At 43.0% G+C, this 26,523-nt stretch overlaps 2 protein-coding genes across 6 annotated transcripts; one reads left to right on the top strand and one right to left on the bottom strand.

The window, feature by feature from the left end:
* The first annotated feature begins 161 nt into the window (after positions 1-161).
* cep295 (centrosomal protein 295) lies at positions 162-18,094 on the top strand. 3 transcript variants are annotated; one of them, XM_076111968.1, is made up of 29 exons: positions 162-538; positions 1,090-1,290; positions 1,440-1,564; positions 1,664-1,757; positions 2,119-2,232; positions 2,318-2,458; positions 3,115-3,298; positions 3,570-3,728; positions 3,956-4,183; positions 5,116-5,213; positions 5,917-6,129; positions 6,271-6,347; positions 6,491-7,316; positions 7,572-7,755; positions 7,983-8,183; positions 8,297-8,521; positions 8,632-8,729; positions 9,640-9,736; positions 10,271-10,495; positions 10,991-11,139; positions 11,246-11,708; positions 12,642-12,806; positions 13,334-13,773; positions 14,027-14,197; positions 14,272-14,332; positions 15,144-15,485; positions 16,683-16,779; positions 17,156-17,255; positions 17,364-18,094. In XM_076111968.1, exons 1-29 carry the CDS (start codon positions 440-442, stop codon positions 17,409-17,411), a joined length of 5,625 nt encoding a protein of 1,874 aa, XP_075968083.1. In that variant the 5' UTR covers positions 162-439; the 3' UTR covers positions 17,412-18,094. The 3 variants fall into 3 exon arrangements, with proteins under 3 accessions (XP_075968083.1, XP_075968084.1, XP_075968082.1); XM_076111969.1 differs by having other exon boundaries at positions 2,116-2,232; positions 7,572-7,746; XM_076111967.1 differs by having other exon boundaries at positions 2,116-2,232.
* ech1 (enoyl CoA hydratase 1, peroxisomal) lies at positions 17,547-25,078 on the bottom strand. Of its 3 annotated transcripts, none has more exons than XM_076111971.1 (10): positions 24,821-25,078; positions 22,057-22,225; positions 20,818-20,906; positions 20,605-20,729; positions 20,422-20,470; positions 20,135-20,199; positions 19,767-19,837; positions 19,217-19,288; positions 18,697-18,847; positions 17,547-18,611 (listed from the first exon to the last, which is right to left on the bottom strand). In XM_076111971.1, the coding sequence occupies exons 1-10, from the start codon at positions 24,894-24,896 to the stop codon at positions 18,507-18,509; spliced, it is 972 nt and encodes a 323-aa protein (XP_075968086.1). In that variant the 5' UTR covers positions 24,897-25,078; the 3' UTR covers positions 17,547-18,506. The 3 variants fall into 3 exon arrangements, with proteins under 3 accessions (XP_075968086.1, XP_075968085.1, XP_075968087.1); XM_076111970.1 differs by lacking the exon at positions 24,821-25,078 and adding an exon at positions 24,062-24,598 and having other exon boundaries at positions 20,329-20,470; XM_076111972.1 differs by lacking the exon at positions 24,821-25,078 and adding an exon at positions 24,062-24,580.
* Positions 25,079-26,523: the final 1,445 nt, after the last annotated feature.

The raw sequence follows: 26,523 nt of genomic DNA, 5'->3' as shown, positions 1-26,523 counted from the left end.
TTTAGTTTAATACAATATAGCCAGGACAATATATTTTAAACCCACATAATATGGGTAGGAACTATGTTTAGTCAATGGTAAGAAACACGGGGAATTGTTATCATCACGGAACGGGTACGGCGGGCAGTTTAAACCACCGGATATGACGTGTGGGACAAAAACGTTCACGTTTTGTTTTTTTGTCAGGTTGGCATGGATTTCTGCTCTTAAACAAAACTCATGGGGTTGATTTCGTCTTTGTTCGGTAACGTCACCATTTCCATAATATATTCGAATACGTTTAACGATTTAGCTAAACCAGGATGTCCGTGGTAGTGAATCCTACAGCACAATGAAGCTAAATCTAACGAGCCAATATTAACTAGCGTTAGCACGGCTAACGGAGTTGCTAACATTACCTGCTTTTTGGTAAAATGGCCACTAGCAATATTTGAGGAAAATGAAGAGAAAAGTGGCCAAATTAAGACTCAGTCCGAACGAAGAAGCTCGGATAATACGAGAGGAATATGAACGGAGGAGAAAATTACGAATACAGCAGGTAAGCTAACGCCAATGTTAATGGTGTTACTAACGGAACAAGTTCATTTCAGTGATGTCTCTGCTTCACTTCATTCACTTCATGTCCATGATTTCTGCATGCCCGTGAATACAGCTTCTTACTGTATAATGTGAAGGATGTTTCGTTAAGAAAAATTGCCTATGATTTCAGTTTGCCAGAAGTTCTCTTCTGTTGTGGTTCTGGTACTGGTGTAGGTCATTTGTTCTGTGATATGTTGCGACATGCATTCTGTGGCAGTGAACATCACAGATTTGTCTTAACATGCCCATTTTCCTCACTATTGACATACGGGAACTTTGCTTGTAATCTTGGGTCTTTTTTCTAAGAAGCGAACTGTTGCTGCTGTGATGAAACAGCTTTGTCCTGGTTCAATATGTCGGGCTCATTTAAGAAAGACTTTCTAAAATACGTTTGCCGTTTTTGACATACCTTTATAAAAAGACACCCCTCTGGGTAGATTTCAAAATCGTCTGTTTTTTTAAGACTGAGTATGTATATATGTATATATATATTTGTGCATTGACTTCCAGGTGCGGGAGCAGCAGAGGTGCATCTCGCTGCAGATCCGCCGAGAGGTTGAGCAGAGACGGCAGCGTGAGCTGGAGCAGCTGGAGCAGCAGCTGAGGGAGGACTGGGAGCGACAGCAGAGCGAGAAACTCCACGCACTGCAGACGCTCTACCAGGAGAGCCTCCAGCTTGTCGGTCAGGGACACAGGAGTGCAAAAGAAAACGTAAGATGAATTTGGAGACACCGAAAGAGAGATTAACACCGAACAGCTGAAACCAAAATGTGAACAACACAATATAACAACCTCACAATAAGGGGAAAACAGTCTCCCAATCATTGAATTTTTGTTTAATTTTCATTTATCTGCACAAGGAACCTGACTTGGAAGCCATAGCTCAGAGGAAGGAGGAAAATCACGTCAAAGCAGAGGAGCGTTATCGGGAAGCCCTGAAGGAGCTCAAATCACAGAGGCTTAAAGATGACGAGAGGCAAAGCCGGTACGCAGCCTTCACAAACATTTGCCCGAAAGACGTTTACATGTCGGAATTTAGTCAGCACCGACTGAACATTAAGTCTGTTCATTTGCTTGTCTGTAGACCCATCAATGCCAGGAAGAAGGCGCTACACGCAGAAAAGGAAAGATCAGCAAAAGTGGCCAGCCTCCCACCGCCTCTCCCCAACCCCATTCAGGTGCCAATCAGTGATCATAACGTTACTATTGTCCTGTTGACCCGACAAGCCAGCTGGATTTGCTGGCTGACTTTTAGAGGTCACAGTAATAATTAATGTGCCAAATTGGAGTATGGATGTCACAGAATTAAGTTTGGGCAAAGTGATTCAGTACAGAAATGTGCCAGGTGATTTCAGATACCTGTTCACTTATCACGTATGTTTTGGCTCAGGCTTGATATCTCTCTCCATCCTCCCAACACACAACTAAGCATTGCTACCAATCTGTCCCGTTTACAACGTAAAAACACAAACTTTTTAAGTTGCACAGTTTAGGTTCTGGAAGGAGTCGAGGTTACATCGGCTTCTCTTGTTCCAGCAGAACATCGATTCCAAGAAGCCGTGTGTAGTGAAGAAATCTGACCTGAGTGCCTTCGCCACCACGCATTACCACATGCCTGAGGGCATAGTGGACAGAGAGGCCGACACGAAGCAGGTGATCCCTCCGATTATTGCGTGCACTAAAGGTTCGCTTGTCCTCCCTCCTGTCAGAGTTGTCTAATCTGTGCATGTGCCTACAGCCTAATGCCCACCAGGGAGCTGAGCTGGAGGTGAGGAGACTGCAGGACTTACAGAGGGAGGAAAGGGGGAGGAGAGAGGAGCAGCTCGAGAAGGCTCGCCTTAGAGGGAAGGAGGCTCTGAGGAGGGAACATCTTGTCCAGGTACAACTTACCGGTTACTGAAATGAGCAGATAGACACCAAAATGTGTATTAGCGAGATTATTTGCTCTCATGTAACTTGCCCTAACTTTTGCAAACACGATTGACCGGCAGCAGGACAATAGCATTCACCACAGTAAGAAGACAAACCGCTTCATGTACAGCTTGCAGTGGTGCATATTACTGTGTTGACACATTTGTCATCCAAAATCCACGTGCAGTTCATCCTAAGAAAATGAGTCGGTACTGTGATAAAACATTTCCCCATAAACATGTTCAGTAGTCTTGCATCAGAGTGCAACAAGGATTTAGGCTGTAAATATTAAGTGTGGGATTCTTCTCAAAACATACATCAGCACATGGGCAATTATACTTCATATTTTGTGCCATCGACAGATTTTTAAAGTTGGTAACTTTGATCATTTTGGGAGAGGTAAAGTGTGCACGCAAGAGGAATGAAAAATATGTCGGGGGAGACCCGAAATAAAATAAAATAAAAATCAATGAGGTTTGCTCAGTTAAAACCACATTACAGGGTCAGTCACTTGACACCTCTTCAAGATCTGTCTGTAAAAGGGTCTTACATATTTGACTCACTTGGTCCAGAATTGAGTGCTTTAAAAAAAAAACTGAATCTGTTTTCGATGGTCCCCTTCAGGATCGCGAGCGCTTGCTCGTTGAACTGGAGCACATGCAGCAGACGGACCTGCTGAGGAGGAGACAGCAGGTGTCCCAGATGCCCGCTCAGATCTTCCAGCCTCTCCTAAAGAGACAGGAGACGAGGGAGGACTTCCAGAGGGAGATGGAGTTTGCCTTTGAGGACATGTACACCGGAGAGAGGAGTAAGGACAGTTCAGCTGTGTAGTATTCAGCTTTGAATGTGTTTTGTAGCAAATAGTCACAAAACGAAGTACGTCATCAGATTCGAGAGCATCATTCTGATGTAGCCTAGAAGGTGTCACTCTTGTTAATACAGTTTCTTAAATCGTCATCGTATTGAGCTTTATTTGTATATTCACGCAGCAAAATAGCGTCTGTGCTTTGGTGGGCGATACCGCGTACAGGTACAGTTTTACTGGGGCCTCGTTGAACCTCGCCTGTGTCTGATCCCAGGGGTCAAAGGTGACCTGGTGTTGCAGCTGGTACCCGAGCCTCTGCCAGCTCTGTCCACAGGCAGCCAGGACCAAGAGCTGGACGTCTCAATGGATGGAATCGCCACACAAGGAGCAGCAACAACACAACATGGCGCTGAGCGGGAATTATCTGATCACAGTGAGGAGAAGCACCAGATACACATGAAACCTTTATTTATTCATTTTTAAGGGTTGTTACCAAATTGTTAAATAAAGGCTGTTTACACAACATCAATACATAGATCTTGGTTTATTGCAATAGATTATAAGAATTATGTAAATTCTCCAGTCAAGGACAAGCATCTTGAACAAGACCAGGCGGTTACCCAGCCAGAACTGCATTCAGAGGTTCTTCTGTACTTGCAGCGGAGTCCTCCAAACCTGCTCCCAGACGGGCTTTGAAGAAACTCCTGGATCGCATCAGGAGCCAGACGAACCAGTGGACTGACCACGACAGTCGCGGCCCTGCAGCCGATTCACCGACCGCCGTCACCGACCAGATCCCCGAGCGGGACACGACCATCGACACGGGCTCTCTGTCCAGCGAGGAGAAAGGCCTCCTGCTGCCCACGGAGCTCCCTGAGCCTGACCCAGGTAGGTCATTCACTGTCATCAACTGTAGTAAGATGCATCTAGAAGACCGAGCACAATGTGATTAAAACATTCTATTTTGATATTTAAAGAACTTGAGATTTCTTCTTTCATTGTTTTCATATTTTTCCCCTATTTACACTCATTTATTTGGGCAAACTCTTAATTAATAGTCATTTGTATTGTCAAGTCAATTGTATTCATATTTATATAGCCCAATATCACAAATCACATTTAAATCTTTAACAAAGGTTTATTTAATGTATTCATGTTAACAGTGGTGGAATGTAACTAAGTACATTTACTCAAGTATTTTCGTTTTCTGCTACTTTATACTTCTACTCCACTATATCTCTGTGGAAAATATTGTAGTTTTTACTCTACTACATTTATTTTAGTAAATGCCTTATTCTGAATAATAATAAAAAATCGAATCAACTAATACATTCATATATATTATAGTAGATTAAACTATCCAGCGGTATACGAAGTAATTTAAATGAGCCACAGCTTTACCAGCTGCAACATTAAAGGGATGAACACATTAATGCATAAATAATTATGATCCAATAAGTTCTGTAACTTATTCTGAAATGGGCCGTTCTGCATGATGAGTCACCCTACCTTTATGAAGCCTGCTTTAATGTTTTTTGCTAATACTTTTGTACTTCTACTAGTCATATTTAACTTGAATATTAATATTTTCAACTATTTTAAAATTTGAATTCTATGTTCAAAGTGCTGTCTACTACTAGGCTCCAGAGTTATAGCACCTGTTTTTGTCTTTTAGGGTTTTTGTTCATTCTTCTCAAATTTGAGATCTGCTCCCGTTTTGTTTTCCAAATATAAATCCCACTACAGCCAAAGAAGTCACAGTTTGAAGTTGTTGTGAGATAATAACCATTTTGTGTTTTTCTTCTGTTGAATTCGACCAGCGCTGGAGACAACGGAGCGGTCGTCTGCAGCAGGTCCTCCACTTCCCGATGTACTTGCAAGCAGAGTCCAAGAGTTTGAAGAAGAACGAAAGAGACGGGTACATGCTGATTCCTATTTAATATGATACAATGCAGGAACTGCTTCTAAACACTACACATGTAGGCAGGAGCAGGTGATCCGACAGGTTTAGATGCTTCTCCTCATGTTTACCCAGTGACGGCTGTTGGATCACATTTAAGTTGATCACAATATCAAATTGATAGAAGTCAGTCTGTATTCACTGTTCAGTTTTTTTTTTAAATAATCCAAAATCTGGTTCTGTTGTTATCCGAGTGGCTTCGTGAGTTTTTTGCGATTGGTTGTTCGAGTTAATTGGTCCAGGTGTTCCTCGTTACTTAATTAGTCCTGGCTCTATCTAAAGCAGGATCGTGTGGAGGTGGTGTGCAGTCACAATATGCATGGCTTGTTGTCTTATTTGTACATAAAACAACTACAGACTTTGGTTTGATTCCCTGTTTTGGGGCCCAACGTACCAAAGTTTTTCTTTCGTAAAAAATAAAATGCAGTTGAGCATAATGGGGGCTGGTGGACGTTGCATCTACACCCAGCAGAGGAACACAGGATCTGGGCTGGCTGGCTATTCCTGCGGAGAAGGGTGATCCTCTGAAGACTGCGTTTCACTATTCGGTCAAACTGCAAAGTCTCAACTTGCTAACTGATGCGCACTACTTTGCACTGGATATCCGGTCAATATCCAGGAAAAGTTCGCTGTTTTTAAACCTTTTTTATTATTTCTTCAGGAAGAGGAGCTCGACAGGGAGAAGCAGCAGCAGGTGGTTTTGCTCCAGGAGCTGGAAGAGCAGAAAGCCAAATTGGAGCAAATGCTGCTCGAGGCCCAGCAGGAGAGAGAAGACCTGAAGGCTGTTGTGACCCAGGACGAACCCATCAACCAACCAGAAGTACCTGTCCATGACCAGGAAGTCACCTCTGTCACTCCTGGTGCAGCCACTGAGGTAGGCCTCTCGGTATTCCTGTCAACTTCTAGTTTTTACAGGTGTTGTTGGGGGACTTCCTTTAAGATACCCTTTGTAAAGTGTGGTCAGTGTAGTACTGTTACTTCAATGAGGAATAATTGCTGCCTCTGCACTCTACAGCTGGTGCCTCCTGCAGGTGAAGATGAACACACCAGACGGATTAAAGAGTACCAACAGCGGCTGCTGGAACAAAACGGGTGTGTTTTAAAGCCTGAAATGACGCCACTTTATTGTGGTAACGCACGTCTTCAGAGGATCTAAGTATACATTCTGAAAGCCTCTTGAGGCCGGGATAAAATTGACTTGACTTGTATTCCTCTGACCACCTTTTCATTTGTAGGATTCACCAGAGGTCCATGGAGGTGGCTCGCCAGCGCCTGGAGGAATACCAGCGAGCTCTACGGATACGTTACAACATGACCGCCACGTCGCCGGCCGTCGTGCCTTTGGGCCTCCTTGTTCATCCTCTGCACGGTTCTCAGTCTGCTCATCTCCCAGCTCCCCCGCAGCTCCCTGCGGCGCCCCCATACATCCACGCCAAATGGCAAACCCCTGCGGAAGTTCCCACAAGAGAGTCCGACATGCCGGCTTCGCCCTCACGACTTCCGGGCGTGAGCGTTGGCTCCAAGCTGCTGCTGCCGGATGAAGTTGGATCTTTTTCGAGCGATCCGTTGAACCGGAGACCGGATGCCACCGCCTGGCTGACCGACAACATAATGGAGAGAGTGACGGAGCACCTTCCAGAGAGAGTGAGACCCTCCTCCGAGCCACCATCTTACAAACGGTTCCCAACGCATCATTCAGCCAGCGTCTCGCCTCAGCCGGCCTCTGATTCCATCCAAGCCACAAGCCCGCGCATCACAGATAGGGCACCTTTGGGCGAGCGAGGGCCCGCGCCACATGGCTCCCTGCGGACCGGGTCCCCGAGCTCCGGGGAGGAGGAGGAGGACGACGACGACGACGACGACATGGAGAGGCAGAGACAAGAGCTGCTGGAGGTCCAGAGACGGGTGCTGGAGCTGAGGGATACTGTGGCTCTTCAGCAGAGGCGGCGAGAAGAGGAGAGGCAGAGACAGGAGGAGCAGCGACGGAGACAGGAAGCGGAAATGGAGCAGATGAGGCGGCAAAAGGAGACGCTGCAGGCTCTGATTCATACTGAAGAACAAGTAAGTCAGGGAACATTTACCGCCCTGGTGTTCTTGTTGCAGTACAGTAGACAAATCACTTTGTTTCTCCACAGATTGAATCAAAATCAAAGTGGTTGTTTCGTTACACTCAGCGATGATGTGAAATTACCATAACCTGAAGTGTATTATTATAAAATACCGTTCGTGATGGTTTCTACACTTGAACTGAGCTCAGTGAGTCCGCGTGCACGTATAGGTAAAACAACTTTCCTGATGCATTTTCCTCACCCACAGCTGGTTCCAGAGGCTGCCGGTGAAGTGTTGGTTTCAGAGGACATCGGTCAGACCCGCCTCAAATTACTGGCGTCCCTGCTGAGAGCTATAGAGGAGTCTAACGGAGGAACTTTAGCTCACTTAGAAGACCCTCAGGAGAACGACGGCTCCCCTCCGCAACCGACAGCCAACAGTGGTGAGACGGGTAAATCCCATGTCAGAGGGCAGACAGTGTTTCACATCTTATTCACACATTTTCCATTTAACTGCAGGACGGAAACATTTTTCCACTTCATTTTATTATTTGTCCCTTTGATAGGTACTAATTATCAAAATCATTTGGATGGATTTACACATTTTCCATTAAATTCCAACCCATTAAACGTATCTTGTTTTTAATTTAAAAAAGTGATTTTAAAATTTTCCATTTAGATCTCATCGGTCAGAGCGAAGTTCCTGCCGGACCTGCCCCGGCGTCAGTCTTCACCTCAGGACTCTTCCCTCCTCCTCCTCGAGCAGCGAAGCCCCCGGTGACCCGCGTCAGGCTGGGCGCCATGGAGATGATGACGGAGCAACACGAGCTCAGTGCCATTCAAGAGGTGGAGACACCGGTCGACTCCAGCCAAGTCGCAGGTGAGCTCAGCCCCAGAAACACAAGACTGTTTTCATCACACGCCCACGCCACGTGACAAGTTGTTGAGAGGTGATTATCATTTGATTGGATTGTCGATGTTTCCTACCCACAGGCCCGGAGGATAGTGTGACGGTCCCCTCTCCCGCTCTGGGCTGGGATCGGCTGGAGGATTCTGAATCGTCCATGTCCTCTGACAGGACCCCGCAGGCGCCCTCTTGGTCCAGCAGTGGGCAGCGGACGGCTGAACGATCAACCAGCTCTGGGACAAGCTCGGGAGGAGTCTGGAAAAAGAGGCTGCTGATGGGAGCAGGGACGTCTCCAGATTCCTCAGGGTCTGGTATGTAGAGGACGGGTGATGAGATGAAGACTACGGATGGGAGGAAAAACTGTTAGCTTTATTTTCTGATCAAATACTATTTCCTCTCGGGTTGGAACGCTGTTTTCCAGATACAGTCCTGAGGATGATCTCACCGCTTTCCTCCGACTCTGGGAGAGGAGCCGACTCCTCTGGTCCTGCGGTCACAAGCAACAGACCCTCCACAGAGGTAACCGATCCTGCTGAAGCGCTTTGTTCTCTTTCAAGTCATAAACCTCGTGGCAAACTTTTTGCAGCAGACACTGATGAGAAAGTTACAAGGTGAAGGAACAGTTTTGATCAGAATGCAGTGAAAAAGCATCTGCCTGACACTTCTGTCAGTGTCACGCACCTGGGACGTTGCGGTTATACGCTGTAACCACTCAGCTACCGAGGCGCTCCGTTTACCGCTTTCCTAATACACTCTGAGGTTCACATGCTGTGGATCGATGATGAAAGATAGCCTAATCTGAATGCTAGAGATATATCTGCCTCAGCTTCTGATTATGCTCGAGAAGCTTTTACTTTGTGTGTCAACCTTTGTCTTTTATGGAGTGTGTGTGTGTGTGTGTGTGTGTGTGTGTGTGTGTGTGTGTGTGTGTGTGTGGCTGTGTCTATATGTCGTGTGTTGTTTCTGTACACAGAGCGATGATGTGAATTTACCTGGACCTAAAGTGTATTTGATGTAAATACATTTCATGAGGGCTTCTACACTTGATCTGAGCTCAGTGTGTGTGTGTGTGTGTGTGTGTGTGCGCGCGCGTGTGTGTGTGTGTCTCTCTTTGCGTGTGTGTGTGTGCAAGTCTTTGCGTGTGTGTGAGTCTTTGCGTGTGTGTGTGCAAGTCTTTGCGTGTGTGTGAGTCTTTGCGTGTCTGTGTCTATATGTCGTGTGTTGTTTCTGTACACAGAGCGATGATGTGAATTTACCTGGACCTAAAGTGTATTTGATGTAAATACATTTCATGAGGGCTTCTACACTTGATCTGAGCTCAGTGTGTGTGTGAGTCTTTGCGTCTGTGTGCATGTACGCGTGTCCCAAATCGTTTTTTTTTTTTTTTTTTTTACCTCTTTAACACATTTATTTTGTGTGCACGTGTCAGTCTGCACATAGGACTCCAGATTCTGACTGCCTCTCCTCCACCACCATCTCCACCGGCAGCTACATCACCACCGATCCTGAGCTAAACGTCCACGCCGGTGAGGGACAGCAGCGTGTGTGGCTTGTTGGGATGTTTTTGTAACAGACAGTACCAACACGGGAGCAAAGCAATGTACCGCTGTTGACTGCAGCAGCAGCAAAACATATTTTAAATGCCTAAAAAAGAAAAAGACTGGTAGACCAGCAGTTCCTGTGTTCTGCAAAGGAAAAATAACCGGCTTCAGTTCCCCGTCCTAAAGGGCTGTCTGACGACGAGGTAAAGCAGAGAAAATATTCTAAATACAGCGTACACTTAAACTGATATAGATTTATTAAATTTTTTTTTAAGGTGTCTAAAATACATCTTGCTGTTTGCCCAGTCCACAGCAGTACATTGCTTTGCTCCCGTGCTGGTACTCCTGTCTGTTTCTACTGTAGGTATAATGCACTGCCTATGGATAAGTGCCTTACTCGTATAACCCCGCTGTCCCGTTAAGTTCCCTTTATAATCCAGACAACATGCTGGTTGTGTTTCTAACTCTATGACAGCCTAAATCTGTTTTCCTCCCTTTCTCCCCCCTCTTCTTCATTAGATAAATCCCCGCCACTCAGACATTTTGCAAAACCAGGACGAGGAGCAGATTCACTCGACATCTCCTCGCCATCCGCTCAAAGCTCCTGTATCAAGGACAGCTCGGCTGCAGGCCGTCCTGGTCTGGCTGTGGACTCTCTGTTTAACGACAGCAGCATCCAGAACATTATAGACAGATACACAAGGGAGCTTAACATCTCCCTCGGCGCCGCTGGCAAAACCACAGGTATGCTACAAATATGTTTCAAGAATGCTCTCTCACTCTCTCTTTCTTCTTTTCTTTTGGATTTGAATGAAAGCAACCCAAGGCACACTTCATCCTGCTGTCTCCTGTCTTTTTTTACGCCGAGGGGCAAGACAAAGTGGCGGTGTTTGACATGAGAATGGGCAGCACACCCTGCTTATTGGTGGGGGGGAGAATAATAGTCCCGTACACAGCAAACGCAAGCAGAGGACGGGGTCTGTTTACATACCGACACCGCTACACACTTCTAGTGGGTAACAAGTGATTCATTTTAGATCAGTCTATGAAGTGTTTTTTAAGGACGTTGTTGAGCAATATAACTTAAAGGTATAGCGACCATCCAAATCTGAATTTTTAAATTGCCACAAACCTGTTTTTAGTTTGAACAGGCCAAACTCAGTGGTAGCACATGAATCAGCATTTCGTCTCAGGGGGCTGCGTCACGTTGGTCTCGTTTCCTCTCTTGTCGGTCCGCAGACAGCGAAGGCTCATCCGTGGAGGAACCCGGCTCTTCAGTTTCCCAGCAGGCTTCGGTTCGAGTCCCGGAGAGGAGCGGGGAGGATGAAAGCTCTACGGCTCGCCGGTCTCTTCCCTCGGACACCGCAGGAGCACAGAGGAGTGGCCTGGTCAGTGATTCACAATCCACAATGGCTATTTTGCAGTATAAATAGTTTACTGTAAAAAAATAAATAAAATACCCACCATTTTACTGATATTTTGTTTTTGCTACAGGATTGGCACAATGCAGTCAATCCGATCCCGGAGCACTTCTCAGGAGAGGACCCGTCACTGGCCGAGGACCAGGAGCAGGACTCCTTCAGACCTCTGATCGGCCAACTGGCGGACCAGTCGTCCTGTCTCGCCGCTGACCAGAGGGACTCGGCCATGGAGCAGCTGGTCGGTCAACCGTCCGCTCACTCGTCCATGATTGGTCAGCTGCCAGGCCCGCCGGTTTCGGTGAGCTTTGATCACGGCGGATGGGATTCCACTCTGAGTCGGATGATCGGTCGACTCTCCCATCAGTCCAGCTCTCACTGGCTGAGCGGTGGGCAGGACTTTTACGCCGACCGGCTGACGGGTCGGATGGCGTCGGAGCAGTCGACCACGTGGCTGGATGGAGGTCCGGAGGAGAGCCGGATGAGGCCGTTGGTTGTGGAGCTGGATGAGTCCGCTGGCCAGCACAGTGGAAGCTCAGGTAGGAGTGTGTGGGGGAACTGGAACGGGTTGTAAGGTTTTAAATTGTCTTTTTTTTTTTTTATTTTTTTTTTTTTTGGCAACAAAAGACGACTTCCATAATATTTATTTGTAATGGCTATTTGTCATCTTTGCAATGTTTTATTGTTAAACAATTAATGCTAAATAGAAATGAATGAATCAAAACCTATTCTATCAATCTTACATTCTTTGATTTAAAAAAATAAATAAATAAATAAAAACATTTGGTGTCGGAATTACTTCAGACACCAAATGTTTTGTTTGCATTTGACATAGTTTTGACCCCATCATAGTTTTGGGCAATAATTTAATATGATGATTTATTGTCTTTCAATGGAATCGTATAACGACATATATTGATTCGCAATTACATCTTCTACATTGATGAGAACATTCTGATTAAACATTTTCAGAAAATCTAATCTCTTGAAACTCGGTTAAATCAAACTATTTCCTTCATCTGATTACTCTGTGATTGTGTGCATATATGTACACCTAGTCAGATTCAAACTTCCATCTAGCTGATGTCCCCTCAGTGTTACATGACGGGAGAGAATACTGTTGAACTTGGATGTAGTCTTCAGTGATCCTCCATCTTTACTGAACTGGGCTCTAAATATTGAGTGGGTGTGTTTCTCTTTGGGCCCTCTGCAGTCTACTCAGTGGTTAGATTGAAGAGGTTTGAACTGGGATTAGTTCAGCTGATGTTCAACATACTAACTCTAGACTAGCCTTCTGGTTCTACTGTGAAGTTTGAAGAAGAGCTTTGATAAATCAACACCTTGCCTGTTGATAATCCAGCTTGTTCTAAACACTTGACACTTGACACAGTGTGTGTGTCTGTGCTCATCCATTTCCTCTTGGTACGAAAAAAAAAGTAGAGTTTGTCATCAACTCCTCTGCTGCTTTGCAGATGAAAGAACTTACGTGGATCTTGGTGTCTCAACTGAAGCCAATGTGCCGTCGTTGCCTCCAGAAGCCTCGTCACACAGGGCCTCGGTCCCTGGTGTGAATCCACTTCACCAGACGGAGCAGAACCAAACCAGTCCAATGGACCTGGACCCAGAGAGGACTGAAGGTGAGGTATAACATATTCAAGCAGTTACAGTGAGCTGTAAAACAATCTTCTGGTGTGTTTTGTTGGAGTGTATTACGATCACGCACATTATGTATATTATAGTCTGTTTATAGCTCAAGTCAAAGTTTGAGTTCGGAAACTTGAGGCAAAAAGAGTATAATGAGTTCCTTCTACTGCTGATTTTTGAGCAAACTTCAGCCATTTCTATTAATTATTTTACTTATTTGCTGTTATTTTTCAGTGTTGGTTTGTTTTAGTTTTTTTTAATGAGCACCAGCGTCTTTTTCAATTGTTCCCAATGAGGAGAAGGCGTATGTGGCTGCCTAGAGATGAAGCGCTGCACCAGCACCTTCTTTTTTTTTTTTTTTTTTTTTTTTTTTTTTTTTTTTTCAAAGTACGTTCTTTAAACTTTTTAGAAAGGCACTGCGCTCCCAGCGGCCTGCCAGAGAAAACCACTCCGTGTACATTCAGCCTAGCGTAGTTAGAAACATGGTGTGCTTAATGTTCATGTTTATCTCCATCTTCAGTGTTTCCAGACTCGGACTCATTCCACCCGCTGCTGGCTGAGGTCACCCACAACGAAACGGCAGACCTCTCCATGACCTTTCACCTGCCCGAACACGAAGTGCCTACGTCCCCTGAGGGACAGCCGGCCAGCGGGGAACACGGTGTTTCCACGTCTTCCGAGGAGTTTGAAACCGATGAGTCCGAGCCGTCCCCCGAGCACCTCAGAGCGGAGGAGCCGTCCAGCTGCGCGGCAGCTTCCCCCGCCTCGCATGAATCCTTCTCCCAGCTCATCACCTCCCAGTGCCACCCCCATGAATCCGTCCTCGTGCTGTCTCCCGACACGAGGACGGACGAGGAGCCAACAGCTCTGAGCTTGTCACGTTTAACAATGTGTGATGACGTGTCAGAGGGAGCTCGAGCAGACAGAAACCGCGTCTGTCCTTTCTCAGATAAGATATTGGTACGATTATGTTTTTTTGTTCACTAAAGCATCATCCTTCAGACATTAACTGACTATTGCAGTGCTCATAAAGGCAACACCTGCCCAGTCAGAGCTTCGGCTGCAGGACGTTAATTGTTGAGTTGAAGGTCAGATTATTTTGGAAAATGTCAGTTCTGTTATGTTGTTAAACCTTGTTGTCCTTATTGCTTTAGAACTTGTGTGCAATGTCGTTGGCTGAGTTGCGTGCTTGTCATCCCTCCCTGTCCATCAGGAAGCTGCCGGTGAGAAGGGGATCCTAGAGCAGTCGGAGATAACACTAGTGAGCCTGAGCGACACCACGCTGCAGGATCAAGAGACGACCGTCACTGAGGAAGAGGGAATGTGGGAAGATGAACATCCTGACGGCGTGAGGGAAGAGGGACAGCAAGCCCAAGAGACAGAGGTGACTGTCTACACATGTTTTTGACTTCAGCAGGCGTCTTTCTGATCTCTGAACACAGACCTCGTCTCTTCTAGAGGTCTGAATCCACGTCGGCACAGGATGGGACTCCAGAGGACGAGAACCACACACACCCAGGTACAGTCCCAACAGTTACAGACTGAATATATCTATATGTATAGGGTTCGGGAACAGAAAAGTAGCAATAATCAACATACTTAAACAGATTTAATTAAAAGCTGTAATGCCTGGCCACATGCTCCAAACAAATAAAGGCAGCAATTCACCTCCTCCTACCGTCCGTCAAAATTTGACCGAACTGCTGAAACTGTGAGACAATCTTCCCGTGTGGTCAGTGTATGACTTACGTTGCAGCTTGCTTAGCTCTGTTTTACCAAGAAAACCATATACTGACTCTCTAGTTGGAATGTTTCTTTGGTTTGTGTCATTAGTTGCACTAAAGATGCAAAATAGCCAACGTTAGATGTTACTTACAATCGTAAAAGAAACATGTTGTGTTCAGCATCAAACCTAGCCGTCCAGCGGTGGAGAGCCACGCCAATATTTACCCTGGTTTTGCTTCTTTTGTTACATCGCTTCTTTTCTTTGCCGCCGAATGTGGTTTCCTTGACTGTCTTTGTGTTTACTGTGCAACTAACCGGGGGCTGTACCTTCAACGTGACTGACGAGCCCTCGGGGCAGCAGATAGAGGTACAAGTGGTGTGACAAGACGGGCTGGGGCTAGCTGGTTAGCATCCTCATTTCAGTAGATCTCTCTGCAACACAATACAAAGATGTCTTGATAATGTTTGGTCTTTTTTTTTTTTTTATGTTTTAAGCAAAACTTCTGGCCAGATCTTACACATTGCACCGTTTTTATCATTTTTTTTTTAGCATCCTTATTTTCAGTGAGAACGTTGTAAATTTGGGGAAAACTTCCTGTCCCTAGATCCAGGGACGCTCCTGGAGTTTCGGTGGGGTCCCAGCAGAGACCTGCAGGAGCTCCACCAGCAGAAGCGCAGAGCGCTGCTCCAGAGATCGTCCCGCAGGGTGGAGGAGATCAAGGCCAAAGGGGCTCTTGCAAAGATTCAACCTGAGATCTCAGCTCCACCTGAAGCCAGAGAGCAGTCTATAGCTAAGGAATCTAAGCCAGTCCCCAGTAAGGCAAAGACGAAGGCAGAAACTCAACATAAGACTAATACCAAGTCAAAGGGGGGACAGGCTGAGCCGCATCAAACTAATGAGAGATCTGGCTCCATCGAGCAGAAAAAGCCCCAGCTTCTCCCTCCAGGTATCTGAACTTTATTCCATTTCACACTTCTATTATTTATATTTTTACTATTATCTTAAGTATGTCCTTAGGTTTTATGGAGGCAAACAGACATGCATCCTGAGAGTGCATTGAAACCCATAGAAAATAATAGAGAATGTTTTCACCTGTGGGCGACTGTGGAGAGCAGGGTCGTCCTTCAATCGGAGGATCGGTGGTTCGATCCCCGGCTCCGCTAGTCGCATGTCGATGTGTCCTTGAGCAAGAGACTTAACCCCAAAATTGCTCCCGTAGCTGTGCCTACGGTGTGTGAATGAGTTAGTCTGATAGGCAGGTGTCACTTAGCACCTGCCATCAGTGTGTGAATGATAAGTAGTGTGAAAGCGCTTTGAGTGGTCGGAAAGACTAGAAAAGCGTTCTACAAGTACAGTCCATTTACCATAGGAGCCCTTTGCATGTGTGCACTGACAAGACTACAAGGAGCAAAATCAAGTATTTGGGATCTATGAACTTCAGCGGGATAATTATCAGTTAATTATCAAAGCTATGCACAAATATGCAGTGTTAAAAAAAAAAATCAAATTTTTTTTTATGTCTAAAACAAATTCAAAAGTTGTACCACTTTTGACCAATCAGAACAAATGTTTGGAAAGAGTTTGGTTGGGCCACAAATAGCTTAACGTTTGTATGATGGGTGGCAGAATGAGACGATGCATTCAGGCTCACACGTTGGAGCAGTTTGTTAGATACCTTAGAACTAACGCTTGTGTCAAGATGTGTGTCTCCTGGTGGACAGTTTTACCTTCTAAAACCTACCTTCTGATTAAAACGTCACAATTATCTCAGCTGATCAGTTGCATTATGCCCAGCCATCAATAAATCGTTACTGGTGAAAGTGAAACAATCAGTTTAAAAATCTATTTCTGTCGACTACAGAGCCTTCCAGGAGTCGTATGGTAGGAAGAGATATGCAAACTGACTAAACAAAGGGGAAAAATAGTCTTGGTCATGTGTCATTCATGGTAATAAGACTTCAGATATGGATATCTGACCTAGAATTAAAGTGGTGTTGGGATAGATAGTGTTATGGTAATAAAGGGAGTGTTCTATAATCATTGAGTGCTGCACTGCGGAGTAAAGGTTTCATCTGAAGTCCTTTTGTAAAGTGGTCTGCAATAATCTGTGTAAAGACTTTGTGTAATTTGTCTGTTCCCTCAGCGAGGGATCCCAGGGTTAAACAGGTGTTCGAGGTGAAGAGCTGCACACCGGAGCAAAGGAAACGGGATGTTTCTGAGATGCACCAGAGAACTCTGAGGTACCGCTACAATATTATCAGCTTTTAACCTTCACACACAGTCTGTGGAGTAAATGTTGCTTATACTACTACTCTTACAATTAGTTTGAAGGGTTAAACTTATATGTAACAATTTTCTCAAAACTACTGTATGTATAGACTGATCTGTATCTACAGAGACCCGGCCCTCTGCCTGTATTTTCTATATTTATATTTAAGCCAGCCTCTCCCACACGGAGAGGACTTAACTTTGAACGCTGTGTTTCCAAACAGCAACAGACACTGACTACATGTTATATCTGTTAAACCCAATATGTGATTACCTGCATTCAATCACAAAGATGCAGCGTTCTCAAAAGGATGCAGTGTATCTGTAAGCAACCCTGTGTTTGTGCAGACTGTACGAGCAGCTGGAGGAGGTGAAGCGTCAGAAAGCCATCATGAGCCGACAGCAAGCTTCTGCAACCAACAGACTGAAGGCCAAAGAGTTCCACAAGGTAAAGCTCTTGAGGATATGTTTGTAAAGACTATATGCTTCTTCAGAACTGCGAGCACCAAACTGTTGCTTTTAGCTGCCTGAATACTTTCTACCGATCTCTTCACAGAAAACCTTACAGAAGCTCCGGGCCAAGCAGACGCCGCCGCTACTTTGAATGTGTCCTGGTTCTACTTTTTAAAATACATTTGTAAATTTTTTTTTTTATCAATAAAGCCTTTTAAGTTATTTTAATCCACTTTTTGCACCCGTGTTATTTTAAGAATGGATATTTCAAAATCACAGCCAACTCTTAACTTTCAGATGAGTTTAATAAGATTAAACATTCTTGAAGTCGATTACAGAATTACAAAAACTTGCAGTTACTATTTTTTTCTTTTACTGACAAGCTGAGAGTCACTTCTCATATTTCAGTTTGTCACCTGTGGTACAGAAGTTAACCTCAAAATAACTTGTGATTTCACACATAAATGAGATGGGAAGTAGAGTATCCTGTTTCAGAGGCTTTTCCACCTAAACAATAATACAGATATTTTGAAACCAATCATCTCATTTCCAACAATGGATTCAAGCCTCTATTTCTTAAAAGGAAAATTCAGATTATCAACCTTCTCTTCCTATCAGAGTTGGGTATATAGTGGGAAAAAATGCCTGCAGTTGTTCTGTGGGGGCGCAGCTGCAAAAATCTGTTCCTCATGTCCCTTCCTCCAGTGACGCACTTGGTATACGGAAAAAAACTACGGAGTTCTACACTCAACTCCGGCAGCTGTGACCCTGCTCAAAAAACGTGCTCTTGTCACGTTTCCAACAGTTAAAAAAAAAAAAAAAAAGGCAAAATAAGAGTACAGATAATGTTATTGGGTGTTTTAGGATCAGTTAACAGAGCAAGTAAGCCCATCTTAGTTTAGTGTAAGAGAGAAACTTGAATTCTGAAGGTGTACTGTTGTATTTAATAAAGTTTAGGAGTTATTTTTCTTTGTCAGACATGGAAAATCACTGCTCGCAATGCATCCTGGTACATGTAGGCACAGCTAACACGACTCCTTAGCAGGAGGGTCAATATAGCTCGCACTGGAGGATTTATCTCTTAATTTACCATCAGCACTGATTGGACAGCCACATAAAAGCTGGTGAACGCTCTCCTTAAAGTCTCACTAAATCATCCTCATATGGCCACATATTTAGAAGACACAAAATCCCATGTGGTCCCCCCTCTTCCCACAGCGGGGGAATAAAACAGCATCTCTTGAGTTTAGAGTTTGGAGAAGGCGATGGTCTTTGGACTCTTCTTCTCCATGGAGGCCTGAGCTGATTTCATCACATCCTGAGTCTGAAGCATGCTCATGTTCCAGGTAGCCTGGAAAGGGACAAACGAGGTGCTCAGTGTTGACTAATATCCAGGCATTGTGGCGATGAGGAGAAAATAAAGGCGGTGTTCTCACCATGTAGTCCAGTCCCTCGGCCACGCTGTGGTCTCTGGAGTAGATCAGGTTGACTTTGGTGCCCTGCACGGCTACGGGGCTGCGACCAGCGATCTCCCCGGCCATCTCCAGAGCTGCAGCTATCATGGCCTCCTTATCTGCAAACACTCGGCTGGAGAGGAAACGTGTGGAACAAATAAGTGCTTAAAATAGGTGATGGTTGCTCTGTGATGTATAATTGATATACTATATTTAAAATCTCAAATAGCATTTCTCCTAGTCAGAAAGGTAAATATATCCATAAAGACAAGCAACCAATAATAAAAGCAGCACTTCACTGAGAGACAGCAGTAAAGAGGAGCATGTACGCTGCACCACCCCTGGTGGGGCTGACTCAATCAATTTACCAATAAACGTTGATGCAGCTGGTTCACTGACTGAGATGATGGTGCAAACACGTCAGAATCAACACAGGCTCAGTAATACTGAGGAAAAGAAAACACCTCCTGTATGTAGGTGTGATTCTGTAGGATGCGTTTACCTGACCAGTCCGCTGCTCTTTGCTTCATCAGCAAACATCTTCCTGGCAGTCAGAGCCAACTCGTTCACCAGGCTGGAGAAAGTGTCACATGACAACAATATGGACGTCATACTCAACTTTAAACCACAGGAAATGCAAAATCGTGAATGTGTAGCTTATTTATACATAGTTATGTATGTTATATTGCCATCAGACATTTTGTTATCTTTATTTCGTGGATCAGGCGCCGTGTTTTTGCCATATATGGATTATATGCATTAACCCAAAATGTCCCGAGTATTTTAGTGTTGTGATGTAGTGTTTTAAAAAGGGTGAGCAAAAAATCTGCAATGGATATTTATTTTATTTGCAACTAATTGAAACACCAAGTCCGTACTGCCGTTAAACTTTCACAAGAAAAACCATCAAAAAGTTATTTTTGTACTGTATTGATGCCTTGCACACTACATCACATGTATTTCTACATATATCCTGTGACTTTTAAGAGCGAGCAACAGATGATAATGTATGATAATATTGATAAAGATGTTAATTAAAATAGCCCGTTTACCTGCGGCTGCCGATGACTTTCGGAAGTCTCTGGAGAGTTCCAACGTCTGCTGCAAGTCCAACATCAACTTCCTGTAAAGACGACCACAAAGGCAGACACAGACTGTGGTGATGTCATCCACAAGTATCCTATCAGAACATCTACGGTGTGTGGAGACAATCTACTCAGGTATTTAAGTGTAAAAACAAATATGAAGCCTTTTCTTTTACCTTCACTCAGTTAATTTAATTAATTCAAACTTAAGTTATCTCTCCATCTTTAAATCACGCATTTTATTTTTCTTTACTTTTTGCATCTTAATCGTTTGTCTGGTCCCTGTTTGTGACATTTCCCATTTTTCCTCAGCAGGTCATGATAATTAGACGTACCTTTATCTGGAACCAGGCGTCCTGGGTACACAGACGGATGTCACAGGCTGTGATCAGATCAACACCTGCAGCAGAGCAAAACATCCACCGTGACCATGACGACCATGACAGTGTGAAAACTCACAGAGGCCTCACTTCTCTTTTCTCTGCCAGTTGAAATCACAATAAAGGCTAAAGCTAGCCAGCTAACCCACTAATGTAACTTTGTGATATCTGGTCTCTGACATCTGAATTCATGGAAACACTGTGACGGTGTGACGATGATGACGATGATGATGAAGTCCTACCTCCCCCAACACAGGCTCCGTGGACGGCCACTACAACAGGCTTTGGACACTAGAAGAAAAAGGAAACGTACACCGACAATGCAACAGTTTAAATGGTGTCCATCCAAATACATAATCACGTCTGTGAGCGGTCCGATCTCTTCATCCTCAGTGGGATGAAGAGCACCAGTCTTCAGGTCTGACCTTCTCTATGACGGAGAACGTCTCTTGATACTTGGTGATGACTTTTCTCACGTTCCAGGCAATTCTGGCCGCGTCGTCGCCCTCCGGGCTGAGTATGTCGCCGGCCATGTCCATCAGGTCGATCCCTGGACGGCAGCACAGCAGAGAGCAAATACAACGTTACCATGGAGATAGTGTCGTTAAAAAAAGAAGCGCGAGCGGTCAGATACTCACCAGCTGTGAAGACCTTCCCAGCTCCAGAAACCACCACCACTCTGCAGCCCGGGTCCCCAGCTATCTCATTAAAGCAGTCCACCATCTCACTGAAAACAACAACAGTTACCATCAGTGTTGGATAAACTGTTAAACAAATACTTTAGTGTAAGTGCTTCAATCATGAATTAAAGTAGTTTACGTTTTAATAATATCCTGTAATTTGTGCCCTCAAAGAGAGATTTGCTCACTGACTCAACACAGTCGCCTTCTGTTAAGTTATTAAATATCTTTCAAAATCTATTTCAAGTCATTTTATAGGCTAGCTGCTCTTTATCATCTCAGCCAGAAGGATCATGCGATCGGTCGCCTCTTCGTGAGTGAGTGTGCACCTCTGTGTCTGTCCACGGCTAACCTCGCATTCTGCTGGATCAAACTGCGTAATGTCACAGCTGTGTGCTCAATGACCTCTTGTGGGTGCGATGACTCAGTTTCTCAAAACACAGCTGAGTGCATCACTGACTGCGTTATGACGCCTTTCACATATTAGTGTCTAGACGGGGGTATTAATGTGTTAATTAGCCAATTACAAAATACAACTACTGGACAACCTCTCGGGCATTCATTTTCTCTTTAAATAACTTTGTATACAAAAGAACAGTTTACAGTGTTTCTTATTTGTGGAATAAAAATACATTTAAAGTTACCGAGATAAATTCTTATAAGTGCTCTCACATTCATGGAAAATGGGTATTTATATGTTTTAACCGATTCTTCATATGTCAAAACTTTTTCAATTGAATTGGGAGATGAGTGCCGACATCCAGCCCCAACATATTCTTGTCTATCGCAACTTTTCTGTAAAACACTGCTCTAAAGGATTTCATTTGAAGAAGGATTAAAACATTAACGGTGTACTTCAGTCCCAAAATGACCATTTGTACATCAATTACTCTCTCCGTGTTACATTGTATTCTTGAAGAAAACTTTTTCGGCTTAAAGAATAAAAAAAACATTTAAATTCAAGTATTTTGTCCGTTTATTTCTATTCTATTCACCGTTGAATCATGCGAAAAAATGTAAGTTTACTTCAAGAACTTAAGGTAAGACGGGGTGAGTAACTAATATACAAATGATCATTTTGGGGGTGAAGTCTTTCTTTAAGCATTTCATATGTAAAAAACAAACATGTCTCATCATCATCCTCATTTAGTTGTTGGTGTCTGAAATGACTGCATATGAATAGAAACGTATTCCTGCCTCCAGAAAGCTCTGTTCATGGCGTTGCGTTTGTCCGGGCGGTGCAGCTCTACGTGTGTGACGGACTCTGCTGGGTGACTGATGGCCAGGGTGGTGTAAGGAGAGACGGCACCACCAGAGGACGACATGGCCCGGACCACAGCCTGACCGGGCAGCCAGGACCTCCTGTCTGAGAGGACAGAGACACGACGACACAGACAACACAGGATGAGACTGAAATCATCTGTGGCCGACAAACAGTAACTTACATTTAGAGATCCATACAGAGAGCAGTGGAAGCTAATCAGAAAATCATCACACAACTAATCACCTGCTGTTATTATAGTCGATTAATCAGTTCTGTCTTTTTTCTTTTAACAAAAATACCAAATATTCTGCTTCCATCTTATTAAATGAGTATTTGATTATTGTCTTTGATTAAACATAAGGTTTGTGTACTGCTAGTTGGACTAAAGAGGTTTTTTAGCTTTTTTCTGGTGTTTTCACAAATAAAAAAATCCTTTAAAGAAATAAATAATCAACAGATGAATCAATAATGAAAATAATCCGGGGTGTTTTTCTTTCCACTGCAATAAGAACTGACCATTCTGACACAGAAGCTAACAATACATATTTTTGTATTTGTTAATAGACATAAGTGAAGTACAAAGTGTCACACAGGAGAAATGGGAGTAGATGAGATGGTAAATAATCAGAAGGTAACGGTCAAACACAAAGGTAAAAGTGGAGGAAAGTAGAGGTGAAACTATTTGATTCATTTAGACGATCCATTTGAAATTAATCAGCAACCATTTTGATGATCAATAAATCTTTAAGATCATTTTCAAGCAACAACATTTCTTCTCGGTTCTCATCTGTGAAGATTTGATGCCTTTTTTTGGTGTTGTGCGACTCATATTTGTATGCTTGGGCTTTTTGCAAATTGTGATTTTGTTTTCACAATTTTCTAACATTTTATACTCTTAACTATTAATTAGGAATATATCTGCATGTCAGCCGTCGAGGATACTGCAGATATACTCTGATCTATTCAACAATACTCTACAAGTTAAATTTGTGTAACTTCTGGAAAAGTGCAATGCATCTTTTTTAAACTTATTACTACAACCACTTTTCACACTTTTAGTCTGTCTGTCTGTCTGCACATGTAAAACACGTGTTTGTAGAGTAACTTGTTATCCTGGGCTGTGGATAATACATAGTAGTAATCTACGTGATGTAATGCAGGTCACGTAGTAATATGCATGATTGCACCTCTAGACTCATTAATGTGTATAAGCTATTTACACAATGCACAAAGTTTTTTTGCAAGAGTACTTTTACAACTTTATGTACACTTTCCTGATTATACTTATATACTTTTACTTAAAGTTACTACAAGGAACTTCCATTTTGTATGGATGTTGGAGGTCCCTGTGGACAGCACCAGACTCCCTTTAGAAAACCTCATTTTACTGCAGCAGTCCGACAGTCTGCTGCACTAAGTTCTGGTCCTGGTCCTGGTCCTGGTTCTCCCGTGCCCCCCTTCCCTCCAGCAGGGCTGAACTAAGAACAACTATAGAAATAGCCGACCTTCCTGCTGATGGTCTCATTTACTTATGAAGGTCATTTAAATGAGACTGTTTCATAACCAGTTAAAAGTTACTCAAAGTAACTTTAACTTTACTTCCAATGCAGGACTTTTACTAGTATATTTAAAAAGGTATTAGTACTTCTACTAAATACTACCTGAATACTACTGACTACTACCTCCACCACTGGTTAAAGCCCAGATGAGCTCGACAATACAACCTTGCTTGTTGCATGAAAACAAGAATGCTGCTGACCCTTCACCTACACAGCGTATGAAGCTTGTTCACGCAGTTAAATACTTCATCTACCAACTATTGCGCGCTAACAGACCTGTACAGCTAACATCAGGTGCACTGTGAAGTTATATGACAATACAACACATGTTCATTAGTATCACGATAAAACAGCAAACGAGCAGAACCTTGTGACTTACATTTGGTGAGAGCTGACCTGACGAACACTGACAACATCGCCCTGTGACCGTTGGACTCTTCAGAGATAACTAACTGCAGCAGAGCGGGATCATTAATCGCTTCACCTGCTCCTCCTGTCTGTGTGTCTGGAGCTCAGAGTGCTGTCAACTAGCGTTAGCATGTAGCTACACTGACGCTAAGTAGTTACCTGTATTATACAGTCTATAGTAGTTACTGGGCTCGTGCCATAAGAGTCACACCTGCGCCGAATGGATCACCGCGACTGCCACACAATGTATGCCCGTTACTTGTGTGTCCGAGTGTGCGTTACAACACCCATACTACCATGCTATTTAGTATGCCAAAAAAAACATTAAGTATGTTCCTATCAAGTCCACAGTAAGAGCGCCGGGCTGTGAAGCAGATTCTATGTAGTGGACAATCGTGGAACTACAATTTCCGGGTCCGTCACGTGATACCGCGGGGTCCAAACCGTCTTCCCACAAACTTTTAAGAAAGAGCAAAATACAAAATACATACATTCAAACTAACATGTCAGGGGGCAACCGCAGAGGATAAGATAAGATAGACAGAAATAAAGGCATAAATAATAAAATAGAAAAACGTAAATAAATTATATAACGAAAGATAAAAAGGGGACACATTCTAATTGTGTAATGACATACATATATTACAGGCAATGCATGCCATTACTGTTTTTAACGATACAGCAAGTTTTTTTAATATAAAATTCAAAACTCTCTGCCTTGTAAACTTACACTTATGTATGTAGAATTTGGCCAGAATAATCAATAGATGAAGCTTTCTGTCATAGGTAAATAATAACACGTTCATAGAATAATGCAAAATCTTTGTACAAAACTTCGCGAATACATTTTGAAATATTTTCCCATTATTTTTTAGATTACAATGCCAAAAAAGATGAGGAACTGTTTCAGGTTGAGCTGTGCAAAAGATGCAATTTATATCTAAATCATTCTTAGATTTCTCCCCACAGACTTGCGTTGGGAAAGAGATGTCTGCAGTTCAGCGGATATTGTTTTTAGGTTAATCAACTTCCTGTAACGAAGACATGAATATTCATTAAATAACTAGGTCATAGTTCTTCTACTTCTTCTTTCACATAAATAGTGGGATGCAACCGATGCTTATATGGTGCATACTGCCACCTACTGGACCGGAGTACGTAGTGTGAGACATTGGCCCTACATATAAAAAAGGTAAACAAAGAGGAGGGCACGTGTGTGTTCAGCCGTTACGTTTACACATACATATTAAAGATTAAAGATGGTTCATAAAAACACATGAAAGCAGAGGAATGCAAGCAAAACCTAACATTTATGGTTTATTCGTCAGCCATTTCTTTCTTTCTCATCGCCCCCTGCTTAATGACGTATACTATATACTGTGACATTTTTCAGGAATTTCTTTGGCATGATGCTACTATAACGTTTTTATGACATATACTATGACTTTTTATGAATTTTTACTGTAGGCATTGCTCTGCTATTTTGTGACTTCTTAATTACATTTTTATGATATACCATATAGCATATAATGACTATTTAATGGAATCTTTATGATGTACCGTATACATTTGTATGACACTTTTTTATGACATACTATGTTATGTATGCCATTCTATATCCTTTTATGACACACTACTATGATTTATTCATCAGCAGAAGAGCTGGGCTGTGGCACATACTATACTAGGACTTTTTTATGATGTTTTTTATGACATACTATACTTTTTACGAGTTTTTAATGGTACACTTTTCTATGACATGACATTTCTTTATGGCATACTATAGTAAAATATTTTTATTAAATTCATTGACATAATATACTGATATTTTATCGGCATGCAATACTGTGACATTTTTATGAAATACTATACTGTGACATGTTTGATATTTTTTGACATACTATACCATCACATTTAATGGATTTTTTTATGACATTCTATACTATGGCTTTTTAATCAAATGTGTATAATATAATATATTATGACTTTTCAATAAAATGTCATATTAAAATCCCAAAAATGTCAGGTTTAACTTTAACTGAATCTGTCAATGACATCTTTTTTTGGCTTGGCTTGATATACTATGACTTTTTATGACAAGCTAAACTATGAAATAATTTTACTACTTTTTTATACAAACAATACTATGACTTTTTAAAGAAAATCTTTGTCATGCTATACTATAACTTTTTCATGACATACTATATTGCCTCTTTATTTTTTTTTTACGCACAGCTATGACTTTTATTGACATTTTTTACGACATACTATACAATTACTTTAAAAAAAATGTTTGACGCACTATAGCCTATGATTTTCTTATATTTTTTATGACATACTATACTATGAATTTTTGAATAACGTTTTTATGACATTCTATACTCCTGTTTCCTTTATTTTCAGGCTGTTCTTTGTCTTGTAGGATCTTGGTCA

The sequence above is a fragment of the Anarhichas minor genome, unplaced genomic scaffold (genome assembly GCF_050575085.1).
Source record: "Anarhichas minor isolate MPS153535 unplaced genomic scaffold, ASM5057508v1 ptg000046l, whole genome shotgun sequence".
In the NCBI taxonomy this organism is placed as follows: domain Eukaryota; kingdom Metazoa; phylum Chordata; class Actinopteri; order Perciformes; family Anarhichadidae; genus Anarhichas; species Anarhichas minor.
This window is presented reverse-complemented; position numbering and strand designations above follow the sequence as displayed.